Source organism: Sus scrofa, chromosome 11 (assembly GCF_000003025.6).
Source record: "Sus scrofa isolate TJ Tabasco breed Duroc chromosome 11, Sscrofa11.1, whole genome shotgun sequence".
Classification (NCBI taxonomy): domain Eukaryota; kingdom Metazoa; phylum Chordata; class Mammalia; order Artiodactyla; family Suidae; genus Sus; species Sus scrofa.
The window spans coordinates 66,635,515-66,649,533 of NC_010453.5; the positions used below are offsets into that span (position 1 = coordinate 66,635,515).

Sequence of the window (14,019 nt, forward strand, 5' to 3'; positions counted from 1 at the left end):
AAGGAACTTTTAGGGGGCCCGGTGTAGTAGCTATTTCTGACTTATACATATGCTGGCAGACCCCAGGAGAGTTGTTTTTGTTTTTGTTTTGGTCTTTTGTCTTCCTAGGGCAGCAACCGCAGCCTATGGAGGTTCCCAGGCTAGGGTCCAGTCAGAGCTGTAGCCACCGGCCTACACCACAGTCATAGCAATGCAGGATCCAAGCCACATCTGCAACCTACACCAGAGCTCACGGCAATGCCAGATCCTTAACCCACTGAGCCAGGCCAGGGATCGAACCTGAGTCCTCAGGGATATTAGTAGGGTTCATTAACCACTAAGCCACAATGGGAACTCCCTCCAGGAGAGTTTTCAATTGCCCTTTCCAAAGAAAGCATGGGCTGCAGTGCCTGGAGGTTGAGGAAGAAGCTTTGGACATCAGCCTCAGTTTTGACCCATGCAGGGTGAGAAGGATGTCCCTGACACCCAGTCTGTCGAGGTCACTTTGGTGAACTGTGGTTTCCCCAACCATGTCTTTAAAATGGACCAGCTCGGAATTACAACTTGTCAATATCAGATTCAGAGCCCATTACCAGGGCCACACAAGCCTGCTCTTTCAGGAATGTATGTTTTGTACCCATATCGACATATTCAGGCACTTCTGAAGCTTTTGGCCCTCCTGACCATTGAATTACCAATGGCGACTAAAGAGGTTTTCATATCTAGAACACATTTTATATGTTCACACTGAATTGGTGTGGAGGAGAATCGCCAAGGAGAGGCAGCAGAGTAACACAAAATTACCTGTGCATCTTATTTTAAGTTACGGGTTTTGGTGTGAATCAAAAATATAAGTCTGACTAAAGAAAAGCCATGTTAATAACGAGACAGAAGATCCCTATTTAACCTCAAAACTGCCTCTCCACACTCTTCCCGCTCAACACACGCACACCTGGCCCTCCCCTTCCCTCACAAGCATCCTTCCTGCAGGAAACTGCCCGCCCCGCCCCGCCCCGGGCCCTGAGACCTGTAATGTCATTTGTTTCTAATATCAGAAGCAGCAAGCAAATAGGCAGTAGTTAAATAAGAGGCACTCGGTTGGTAACTAGTCCTCGTCTGGATTTCTGGTCTGTCCGTGTTTCCAAAATGTGTTTCACTCCAGAGTACATTTAATTCAGACTATGCCAATAAGCTGCATTTCTCTGGGGAAAAAAATTAATACTCAAACGGTATTTTTGAGAAAAATGCTACCACAAAAAAAAAAAAAAAAAAAAAAGAAACACCCAAAGCTTTCCTACCTTCTAAAGTCAAATCTCTTGAGGCTCCTGAAGCTCACAGCTGCTGGGAATGTAATTCAGTTTTTAACAGCACACAGGCAGTCTTCAGGATAGCCCGAGTCATAGGCCAGGGTATGGCCAGGACTTTCTGGCCTACATGCCAGGTAGCAGTATAGCTGAGAGTCTGAGGGTACTAGAGGTGCTTCTTATATGTCTTTATCCGTATAAATGGGTTGTGCGCAGCCTGGGCAGCGGGAAGAGCAGTAGGGCTGAGCCCAGTTAATGCTGTTAGTTAACTTCAAGGCTGGTTTATGGCTCAGTTAAAGCCGGGTGGTCATACATGTCTGTTTGTCAAACTCAAGTCCACAGCATTGTTATAATAGTTTCTGTGATAGAATACAGATTTGCCCATTGCTGGGCTGTCTGTAGGATACTTTTTCTTTCCAGGTGGTAGGCATTTCATTCTATATGGCATTTTCACTTCAGTTAATAAGCAAGAATGTGAATATATTCTAAAGAATATGTTGTTATATAGCAGTTTAAGAAAGTGCAAATTTGTTTTCCGTAAACGTTTTAGAGAAGACTTTTGCTGAAGTAAAAAGAAAGAAAAAAGAAAATCAGGACATGATTTGATCTCCTGGGGCCCATTCTTATTTGCAAACCATACAGACGGGATTGAAGCTAAGGGATAAACTAGAATAATTCCTATTTAATAATAAAATATCTAAATCTAAAAGTGAAGTTGTAATATAACCATCTGAATAATTTGAATATTAGCTATTTGCAATGACTATTCAAAGATACTATGATAATATTTACATATAGATCATTATATCTCATTAGTATATATATCAGTACGTGAAATATTTTTTCCCTAATTGATTTTAAATCCTAGGGCTTTTTGGAAAACAAGGGATGATGTTATCCAAAGTTTTTGAGTTTCCATTTAGTGTATACATATAACATATATAATTTTTTCCTCTGTTTTAATCAATTCCATACACATCTCTATGTTGCAGTAAAATAAAGGATACTCATTTCACGAGAGAAATTATTTAACTGTATTACTAAAACTATTTTATGTAAACTGCAAAAATTCCCACTTAAAAAGTCACATGTATCAATTTGAACATAATGGATAAGAAATTACACTTGCAGAATGAGGCTTTTATTGGGAATTGGATCCCAGTGTGTAGGAATATTAGCTGATGTGACCCTAAAGAATTTTTACTGGTTATTTCCTAAACAAAGACGCTTGACTGTTTAATAAACAAAATGTTTGTTTATGGATTGCACAGTTTGGTCAAAGCATTACACAAAGAATAAATGTTTTTGTTGGAATGCGTCAGAAGCTTGGCTTTTAAGCTGACATGTAGAGGATCAGGTCACACGGGGCACACGCCCTGTCCTTTGTAAAGTTGTGGAGTTGGATTTAACCTTAGATCAAACTCCAGGGACCCCGGTTTGCACTTGAGAATTTAGTTTTATCTTTGCTTTTGGCATTATTCAGACTGTTTGAACTGCCTTATTAGAATGTTATTCCTTTTTTCTTTAATATGAGCCACTTAATCCCTGAATTTGAAACTAGGTGTTACTGTAGCTTGGGAGCAAAAGTACTTTTGATGGGAACCCCTCTTTGAATTATAAATGCAAGGTAGTAGACAAATTATACTTAATTTGTTACGCACTTTAAAATAGTTATATTAATCTTTACAGATAACCTTTCACACACGAACTAATTCTTTGATTCGACTTCCTGATCACATTAGCAAACATTAATTGAATGACTGATTGAATGTATTATAAAGAGATGTGAAGCCAGAACTAAAAATTAGGAGATGAAGGTCTAACCACACTGCATGCCCACACATGCGCAGTCACAGTTTTACAAAAAACACTGTGCCTTTGATCACTATTTAGAGTGGCCGCAGAGCAGCCGGGCTTCAGTGTGAAATTTTTCAGCATGAAGGGTGGGGATTGCACAGAATTGTAGCGGCATCAAAATGACGGGAAAGGGCAGAAGTCCCTATTTTCAACTGTCTGTTTTCAAAGAGTAAAACTTAAACTCGCTGTTTTCCCTCACAGAAGGACGTCTAAATCCCGCTTGTCTTTTTCTCTAACAGATCATTCTGAAATAATCAGCAGAAACGGAATGGAATGCCAAGAATCTGCATTGAGAATAACTAAACATTGTTACTGTACATACTATCCTGTTTCCTCCTCAATAGAATTGCCACAAACTGCATGCTAAATAAAGATGTAGTTCTTCTGGACAGACCACAACTCTAAGAAGCTAGTGCTGCTATATCATATATGAGTATTAAATACGGTATGCTTAGTATACTCCAACCTAAGATAGTTAACTACCTGAGACCAGCTGTGATGTTTAAAGACATAAAGGATAAAGTTGACTTTTAAAGGGTTTCTAAACATAGTTTCTGTCCTAGGAATATTGTCTTATCTCCATAACTATAGCCGAGGCAGAAAGTCCAACCAATTTACTCATTTCGACTGAGAATATTTCCAAGTTAGCAATAAAACAGTTAGCATTAGTTTAAACAACCTACTCCAAGGGCAGGTTCGAGTCTAACTTCAATTACTGTCATTTCATTTACCCACTGGATCAAAGCTGTGTTTCACTTCTTGACAACACGAATGCTGCAGCAAAGATGAGAAGTGAAGTAAAACCATGACCTGCCCTGCAGGTCTAAAATCGGAATGGAAATTCAAGCACAAGTACTGGGGACACATCAAAGTGTGGTGTTTGGTTTGCCTGGAGATGCCGCATTGAATCATGTGATTCTAGAATAACATTAAGTAGATTGAAAAAGAAACTTTGCACGGTATGAGCTTCATACCCCACCAAACAAAGTCTTGAAGGTATTATTTTACAAGTATATTTTTAAAGTTGTTTTATAAGAGAGACTTTGTAGAAGTGCCTAGATTTTGCCAGACTTCATCCAGCTTGACAAGAATGAGAGGCCCATGCCAACAGTCTAATCAAAGGGATTAGTCTTTCAAATTCACTATCCGGTTGCCTGTTACAGAATAATAACGCTTCTAAACTAAAAACCTAGTCAAACAAGGAAGCTGTAGGTGAGGAGATCTGTATAATATTCTAATTTAAGTAAGTTTGAGTTTAGTCACTGAAAATTTGACTGTGACTTTAATCTAAATTACTATGTAAGCAAAAAGTAGATAGTTTCACTTTAAAAAAAATCCATCACTGTTTTGCATTTCAAAAGTTGGATTAAAGGGTTGTAACTGACTACAGCATGGAAAAAAAATAGTTCTTTTAATTCTTTCACCTTACAGCATATTTTATGTCTCAAAAGTATAAAAAACTTTAATACAAGTACATACATATTATATATACACATACATATATATACTATATATGGATGAAACATATTTTAATGTTGTTTACTTTTTTAAATACTTGGTTGATCTTCAAGGTAATAGCGATACAATTAAATTTTGTTCAGAAAGTTTGTTTTAAAGTTTATTTTAAGCACTATCGTACCAAATATTTCATATTTCACATTTTATATGTTGCACATAGCCTATACAGTACCTACATAGTTTTTAAATTATTGTTTAAAAACAAAACAGCTGTTATAAATGACTATTATGTGTAATTGTTTAAAACATCCATTTTCTTTGTGAACATATTAGTGATTGAAGTATTTTGACTTTTGAGATTGAATGTAAAATATTTTAAATTTTGGCATCATCGCCTGTTCTTAAAACTACATGCACCAACCATATCATTTTTGTTTGAGGAAAAAAGCAATCTGCCATTTTAATTAATGTTGGTCAAAGTCTAATGACGACTTATATCATAGGTTTGATAACTCTACCAAAAGAAAATCACATTCTGAGTGTAATCTTACATAGTGCTTGTATCTTTACATTTGTTTTAATTTGTGGAAAAGTATCTAACTTGTATTTCTTTGGTAGTTTCATCTTTATGTATTATTGATATTTGTAACTTTCTCAACTATAACAATGTAGTTATGCTACAACTTGCCTAAAACATGCAACCTTTTTTTCTTTTTTTCTTTGTTAACTCAAACTCATTGAAAACAGAGTATACATTACTAAAAGGTAAATTATGGGAATCCCTGAAATATTTTTGTAGACTAATTGTTGTAACATTGTCTCTTTTTTTCTTTTGCTTCATGATTTTGATTTTAAAAATTATTAGCACACAACTACTTTCAGCCCTTTAATAATGGAGCATCAAAAACATCACCTGTACCCCCAAGCAAATATAGAAGACTGTATTTTTACTATGATATCCATTTTCCAGAATTGTGATTATAATATGCAAAGAGTCATAAATATGTCATTTACAATAAGGAGGAGGCAAGGCAAATGCATAGATGTACAAATATATGTACAACAGATTTTGCTTTTTATTTATTTATAATGTAATTTTATAGAATAATTCTGGGATTTGAGAGGATCTAAAACTATTTTTCTGTATAAATATTATTTGCCAAAAGTTTGTTTATATTCAGAAGTCTGACTATGATGAATAAATCTTAAATGCTTTGTTTAATTACAAAAACAAAATCACCAATATCCCAGACATGAAGATAGCAATTCAACCAATACTGTAGTTAAGAGATGAACTCGCCACTTGTACGGGACTGCATTTCACTCTTGGTTTTCAGGATATAACAGCACTTCACCGAAATATTCTTTGAGCCATACCACTGGTAACATTTCTACTAAATCTTTCTGTAACACTTAAAGAATTCCTTCATTCATTACCTTACAGTGTAAACAGGAGTCTAATTTGTATCAATTCTGTTTTGGTTGTAATAGTTCACTCACCCAATGTACAACCAATGAAATAAAAGAAGCATTTAAAAGGATTTCTCGTCGTCCTCCTTTTGTGGTTGCTGTTGTCGTTGCTGTTGAGCTAGGTTGGTAATTAGCCAAACAAAATGGTTTTCACATTCACACAGATAACATTTGGTAACTTCAAAGAAGAGCAAGCTTTCGATCTTGGCTTCCTAACAGTAAGAAAAACAATTTAAAAGGATCATTTGGGAAGTATTTTTGGTATTCTTTGAAATTAGAAATAAAAGTCAACCCCACCCCTCAGTCCTCTTCTTCAGAATTCCTGTCCAAATGTGAAGAGACGTGAACATCAGTAACCAAGTGGGGAGCAAAACGTCGCTTTCATTAACAGACAAGAAAGTGCCCATTAACCCCTAAAACAGGCCTGCTGGTGTCTTAGACCTCAGGCTGCTGCAAGAGGCAGCAGGATGCGTCCTGTCCTAAGCAGACACCCTGCCAGCTGGACCATGGGGAGCGCAAGAGCGGACCATCCTCCCTGAGGGCAGGTGCTTGGCCAAGTGAGTCCTCGTAAGAGGGGCTGTGCACCTTCTCCATCTTCTCATTTCTCCATCCTCTGGGGCCCGTGGTATTTCTCAAGGGAGGTGGGAAAGGTCCTTGTCATGCAAGGGTTGGCAGAAGTCACCTCCTCTATGGGCCAAGGCAGGATCGGGGAGAGAAGAAGACTTTGTCCAAGGCAAGTGTGATGCTTCAGACCCCTGAGTGGTTAGGAGACCCTCGTGAGGGCAGACAACACAAACATCCCACAGACCAGCCACATACACATGCGAGCGCTTGTATTCTTAAAGGGTGCCATCAGGAATTCCAAGGTAAAAGTACTTTCACACCTCTGCGGATGTTTGAAAAACTGGCTATGTGTTTGGATGAGCAATGTCTTTAATTGCAGAAGAGAAGCTGGCAATCCATCAGTCATTCCTTACAAGAAAATAGTCTCTGTTGATAGTAAGTTCAAGGTGCCAAGTTTTGAGAACAAGTTGTTATTTTAATGAAAAAAATCTAAGACAAACTGTATTAAAATTTTCACACCTGGTTTATGAAGTATAATTTTCATCAGTAGGCTGACTTTTTATGCTACTACATCAAAATCAAAAGTGAAATTTAAACCTGAGAGGACGAAATTAATTTATCTCTTCAGCACAGGAGATATTTAAATATGAAACATCAATTATTCTATAATTATCTGCCATAGGAAGATGTTATTTTAACTTGGGGCATCCCAAACTAAAAATGTTTCGAACCCAGAAGTATATGCTGCTTATTATTAACTATAGTTATTTTGCAACAAATTTAAAGCTTTTAGGGGCAGCCAGGCAAACAAAAAAATACAGTTCAACATTCTGACATCAGTGAGAAGGAAATATTGGCTCACTAAAGAATGATTTCTTCTTCCCCCCAAATATCCAAGGATCTCTGAACTATTAGGCTGTCATTGCAGCTGGACTGGTTTATGTCCAAAGGCAGGACTGAGTCACTGTGAATCAGTATGATTTGCACAAAATGGATCACAGCGGGGGCCTCCCTCCCTGCTCATGGTGGGAGAGGCGGACAGCAGGGATGGAGAAGGGGCGGAACTGAGAATGTTCAGGGACCTGCTTACGTGTCCGGCGCTGTGCTCAACAGTCCACATAGGTTTTAACAAGTCGTCCTGTGTCTAATAACTAAGTTCTAACTACTGCAAAGATTCTTCTGTGAGATTCTGTTGTGACAAGTAGCTTGATTCTAGATCAAAACTACCTTTTCGTATCTGCCTTCAGCTGTGATTAGATGCGCAGCTTAGTTGAAAACCCCCGTCCATGTGATTCCAACCGCATGACCAATGGTCACATGGCATCACTTGATCCCTCTGCTCCAGCAGCTGAAAAATGATGGCCCACCCATTTCAAGGGTCCTTTCAGGCTCCCAGTGTAAAGTCATATGTGGTACTTGGCTTATATTTTAATCAAACCCTTCAGACATCCCCGCCAAAGCTGGTGAAAGGCACATGGCCGTTTTCATGAACTAGGGTAGAATCAGGAAGTACCTCTGTTTGGTTCATTTATACTTGCCACAATCCTGAGCATTGCGAAGGAGCTATTACACCTGTAATGCAGATGAGAATTCAAGGCACATAAAAATCGACTAACTCTTTCAAGATCACACAGAGTAGCAGAACCCTCAAGCCCTGCCTTGTCCTAACTCTACAGTCATGCTGACATGGCAACCTTCAGGTCCAAATTTCAGAAAAGAACTCAGAAGAAAGCATTCATCTAGGTTTAGGATGAAGCCATCATAAGAAAGCTTTACTAGGATACATAAGACAGGTTTTCTTCACTATCACAAGAATATCACAAGAATGATTTATAAAAAATTTTGTGGCTATGGGCTGCAAAGTACTACTCTAGGTTTAGGACAGAGCCCGGCTCTTTATTAGGAGCAGAGGCAATGGGAGGAATATGAATTGAACCATTTCTCCAGTGTGATTCAGTCTTTTTAAATCAGACTTCAATACGATCCGCTTGAAATAAAAAAAATTGTGAAAGCCACTGAATTTTTCCCCATTAGTATGTCATTAAGTCATAATAAAGCAGCCCCTAAAAAAGATGGAGGTTGGGATGTCAACATGCCTTTTTTTTTTTTTTTTCCTTTGTAGGGTGGCACCCACAGCGTTATGCAAGTTGCCAGGCTAGGGGGGCAAATCAGAGCAGGAGCTGCCAGCTACAGCTACAGCTCACGGCAGTGCCAGATCCCCAACCCACTGAGCGAGGCCAGGGGTCAAACCCACATCCTCACAGATACCGGTTGGATTTGTTTCTGCTGCCCCAGAACAGGACCTCCCTCACATGTCTTTTTGAGACACAATTCAGCCCACAAGAGCGGCAGCCTAACAACGATGGGTTTCGATAGCTGTTAAAGTATTCACGAAAGAGCTCCTGTTGTCTTTTCAGCAAGAGGGTCCCACCTACACAATATAGGGTGACCTTTCATGGCCCCTTGGGGTCCTTTCATTTGATTGGTTTTGATTTGGCTGTAGACTGTAGCAGTTCGACCACAAGATCTCTTAACTTCTACACCAGAGGCAACAGTCTTTGATTAAATCAGCAACCTAGCATGTTCTTCGCTGGTCTCAATATTTAATTTACTTTGTAATTTTGATTTTCAAATATATTTTAGGTTTATACAGACTTTTAAGGCAGTCTTAGTCAAGCTTGGCTAAGAAGACCAAGGTTTTAACTACAAGAATAATGGTATCAAATATTTTTTGTGCCCTTATATTGCGATAGTCTTTCAGGTTCATCTGGATTCATTAATCATTGCAATAACCTTCCATGGTTAATTCCATTGTAGCACACCCATTAATAAATGAGAACACTGAGGACTGAAAAAGAATAGATAACTTAACCAAAGTCACAAAGTTTGCAGAAAAGCAGGCACTGACACCCAGGCAGGGTGACTCTGGATCCAACTCACTACCCCAAATGCGGTTCTTGAACCTGCCCCAGGAGCACCTGGGGACTTGTCAGAAACGCAGGATCCCAGGGCCCCCTCCAGATCACTGAAGCAGCATCTGCAGTCTAACCAGATGCTCAGGTGAGTCATACACACGTTAAAACCTAAGCAGTCACCTGACCAAGGAGGTAAAGGACCTATATGCCAAGAACTATAAAACTTTAATCAAAGAAATCAAAGAAGATGTAAAGAAATGGAAAGACGTTCCTGGCTTGGGAAAATCAATATTGTAAAAATGGCCATACTACCCAAAGCAATCTACAAATTCAATGCAATCCCTATCAAATTACCCATGACATTTTTCACAGAACTAGAACAAACAATCCAAACATTTATATGGAACCACAAAAGACCCAGAATCGCCAAAGCAATCCTGAGAAACAAAAACCAAGCAGGAGGCATAACTCTCCCAGACTTCAAGAAATACTACAAAGCCACAGTCATCAAAACAGTGTGGTACTGGTATCAAAACAGTCAGACAGACCAATGGAACAGAATAGAGAATCCAGAAATAAACCCTGACACCTATGGTCAATTAATCTTTGACAAGGGAGGCAAGAACATAAAATGGGAAAAGGAAAGTCTATTCAGCAAGCATTGCTGGGAAACCTGGACAGCTGCATGCAAAGCAATGAAACTAGAACACACCCTCACGCCATGCACAAAAATAAACTCCAAATGGCTGAAAGACTTAAATATACGACAGGACACCATCAAACTCCTAGAAGAAAACACTGGCAAAACACTCTCTGACATCAACATCATGAATATTTTCTCAGGTCAGTCTCCCAAAGCAATAGAAATTAGAGCAAAAATAAACCCATGGGACCTCATCAAACTGAAAAGCTTTGGCACAGCAAAGGAAACCAAAAAGAAAACAAAAAGACAACTTACAGAATGGGAGAAAATAGTTTCAAATGATGCACCCGACAAGGGCTTAATCTCTAGAATATATAAACAACTTATACAACCCAACAGCAAAAAAGCCAATCAATCAATGGAAAAATGGGCAAAAGACCTGAATAGACATTTCTCCAAAGAAGATATACAGATGGCCAACAAACACATGAAAAAATGCTCAACGTTACTGATTATAAGAGAAATGCAAATCAAAACTACCATGAGATACCACCTCACACCAGTCAGAATGGCCATCATTAATAAATCCACAAAGAACAAGTGCTGGAGGGGCTGTGGAGAAAAGGGAACCCTCCTGCACTGCTGGTGGGAATGTAAACTGGTACAGCCACTATGGAGAACAGTTTGGAGATACCTTAGAAATCTATCCATAGAACTTCCATATGACCCGCAATCCCACTCTTGGGCATCTATCCGGACAAAACTCTTAAAAGAAACTTAAAAGAGACACGTGCACCCGCATGTTCATTGCAGCACTATTCATAATAGCCAGGACATGGAAACAACCCAAATGTCCATCCACAGAGGATTAGATTCAGAAGAATACTACTCAGCCATAAAAAAGAATGACATCATGCCATTTGCAGCAACATGGATGGAACTAGAGAATCTCATACTAAGTGAAATGAGCCAGAAAGACAAAGACAAATACCATATGATATCACTTATAACTGGAATCTAATATCCAGCACAAATGAACATCTCCTCAGAAAAGAAAATCATGGACTTGGAGAAGAGACTTGTGGCTGCCTGATGGGAGGGGGAGGGAGTGGGAGGGATCGAGAGCTTGGGCTTATCAGACACAACTTAGAATAGATTTACAAGGAGATCCTGCTGAATAGCATTGAGAACTATGTCTAGATACTCATGTTGCAACAGAACAAAGGGTGGGGGGAAATGTAATTGTAATGTATACATGTAAGGATAACCTGACCCCCTTGCTGTACTGTGGGAAAATAAAAAAATTATAAAAAAAAAAAAAAAAACCTAAGCAGTGGTAGCCTGCGGTCAGCTCCTCCTTCGGAATGAAGCCCTCACTCCAGCATCTAGGAGTGACAGCAGGCAAGCCCAGCTGTCAGTCTCCTTCTGGAATTGCATTGGCGAATGACACTTGCCTTCTGCAGAGTCTCCCTCTGTTCCTCAGCACACTCCTGCCTAGTTGACTGACAGAGGGGTATCGAGGCCCACAGCTTTGCCCAACTCAGAGCAATACTGCGCCGTGGTCCCCAGCTTCTCCAGCCGTGGGGCTGAGGCTTTTTTGAGACTTCACAGCACCGCCTCTCCCCTGGCCTAATCCTGCTTGCGTCCCTTCCCCATGGGCTAGAATCTCCACCTCAAAGTCTGCTTCCCAGGAAACCCAAACTTTAACAGAGAGGTGACTCTACCATTTACTAGTTCCATCATTGACATTTGATTTCCTTTTAAACTGGTGCAAGAAATATATTCCAAACCATAATTTGATTCTTTTTGATGAAAAAATTATTTGCCTATCAAAGTGTCTTGCCTGAGAGCACACTGAATTCATCACAGAAGAAAAAGAAGAGGAAGAAAGAAGTCAAAACTCAAGTATGTTTCATTGTGGATTCTCAAAATGGCAAGTTTTCACATATTTCCAGAGGAAAGAACTTTTATTGTTTAAAGGCACTAGCGAAAGCCATGTTTCCCTGGGTCCACATTTTCGCTCTCAGTCATTTACATTCCTGAGTTCTTTGTCACTATCTCTTTGAAAGAAATCAGAAAAAAAAAAAAAAAAATCAAATGGGTTCTTTTGGAAGCCAAGCATCTTCATATAAGGTTAGAACAGAGCGCATTAAGTGTGCCTTCGGTAAATACAACTCGGGGCCAGATGTGGCTGTAGAACACAGGCGTCTAAGGCGCTGGCGAACAGCCTGCTGGGCCCATCAGAGCCGTTTCAGACTAACTGCAGTGATCCCTCTCCCTGGTCATGACATGGACAAGCCGCAGCGGGTGGCGCTCAGGAATGACCGCAGGCGACAGGCACTCCTGACCCAAGCCCCCGTTAGGACAGCCCGGCGTCATCAGGAAACACATGCCCGGCGTCGATGCCGAGATTATCCCAACTCCCGGAGTCATCGGTAGGTTCTGAATCAAAACCACATCCTGGGTGGCTTTGCCCTGGGAAACATCTTCACAGAAATCAATGAGCATATTTAGCGCATGAGTTGATGGCCAGCTGAGGACACGGGGACCATCCCGGCCATACATTCGACCCATGTGAGCCGCTTGCCGAAGAGAGGAAACCAGGTCAGCTTGGGGAGCCCTTCGCTGACCGTGGGTCTGGGCGAACCCCGCCACGTGAGGCAGGGCAGCGCAGAGCTCGAGAGCGGGGCACTGGAAGCCGAGCGGGCTGCGCCCAAACCCTGGCTCTCCACGCTCTGTCTGGGGGACCACAGGCAGAGAGTGAACCTCCAGATGGGTTTGGCTCCCTGTAAAAAGGAGCCAATTAATAATAGCATGTACCACATAAGGTAACTGTTGAGAATTCAGTGAGTTAACATACACAAAACCCTTAGAACTGTGCCTGGAACATCAAAGCTTGTGCCGTCTTTGAAAGACAGCCAGACTTTGAGCCGTTTGCCATTTCAAAGGAGTTTCTCTATATGCCTCACGTTCTAGGCGGACAGCCTGCCAGCCCTGCTCCTTGGCAAGTTGATGAGATAGCCTGGGTGCCTCACCGTGGAATTAGGTAAACCAGTTGCTAGTCATCACCCAGGCACTGGGTGAACTCAGCAGACAACTCATCTTTGGATATCCTGTGGTAAGGAACCTTCCAGACTTCATTGCTGGGGGCTCAGGAGAACAAATACAGTGAATGAAACTCTGGAGGAAAAGAACAAAGAAAGCTGACAAATAACAAAGATATTAAAAATAGCTCTTTTACATGCACTGTGGGCTATCAGGAAAGTAAGAACTGATAAGAGACTGAAAAAAAAAATGGGAAAATTTTAATGTGAGCTAGCACCAAATCTACCCTTTGTCTGGCGCACGTGCCCAACTCCAGGAAACTGGAGTCTCCACGTGGCACAGGAAGCCAAAAGCAAGATTGGCCTGTTCCAGGCAGAGAGCAGGCCTGCAGCCAGAGCCTTGAAGGCCTGCGCAGCCAGCAGGGCTGGACTGATGTTTCCTAGCCCACCTCGGGCAGCCAGTAAAAACCCAGGAATCCAGGTAAAGAATAGTATTAGTGTAATATTCTGAAAATCAAAACTAATGGGGAAAAGTCCACGATGAATAAAATATCAAAACTGTGAACCAAGACTGTTTGTCACTGTTTGGTTTGACGTGCCACCCTGTGTCACTGTGCAGTGAGGACTGTCCATTCCACTGGGTGGACTTACGAGGCTAGACGCTGGCCTAACAGCAGACTGGGCCACAGAGGCTTTCTATATAGTCTTGTTTTTAAACTCCTCACCTTTCATTAACTTTCTTCACTTGGTCCACAATACGAGAGGATATTTTGAAAAGTATATAT

At 40.5% G+C, this 14,019-nt stretch overlaps 1 protein-coding gene and 1 long non-coding RNA gene across 22 annotated transcripts in view; one reads left to right on the forward strand and one right to left on the reverse strand.

Moving 5' to 3' along the window:
- MBNL2 (muscleblind like splicing regulator 2) overlaps nt 1-6,139 on the forward strand; it is a 159,731-nt gene extending 153,592 nt beyond the window's left edge. For 18 of the 21 annotated variants that reach the window (XM_021065800.1, XM_021065815.1, XM_021065796.1 and 15 more), the window contains one exon: nt 3,380-6,139. In XM_021065800.1, the coding sequence (XP_020921459.1) occupies nt 3,380-3,394 (15 nt within the window). In that variant the 3' untranslated portion in view covers nt 3,395-6,139. The remainder of the gene's footprint in view (nt 1-3,379) is intronic. The other 3 variants (XM_021065813.1, XM_021065814.1, XM_021065812.1) reach the window with 2 other exon arrangements.
- The window catches only part of LOC110255848, a 36,174-nt gene continuing 28,298 nt past the window's right edge, over nt 6,144-14,019 (reverse strand). Inside the window, exon 3 of the long non-coding RNA XR_002336730.1 lies at nt 6,144-6,280. This is a non-coding gene — a long non-coding RNA (uncharacterized LOC110255848). The remainder of the gene's footprint in view (nt 6,281-14,019) is intronic.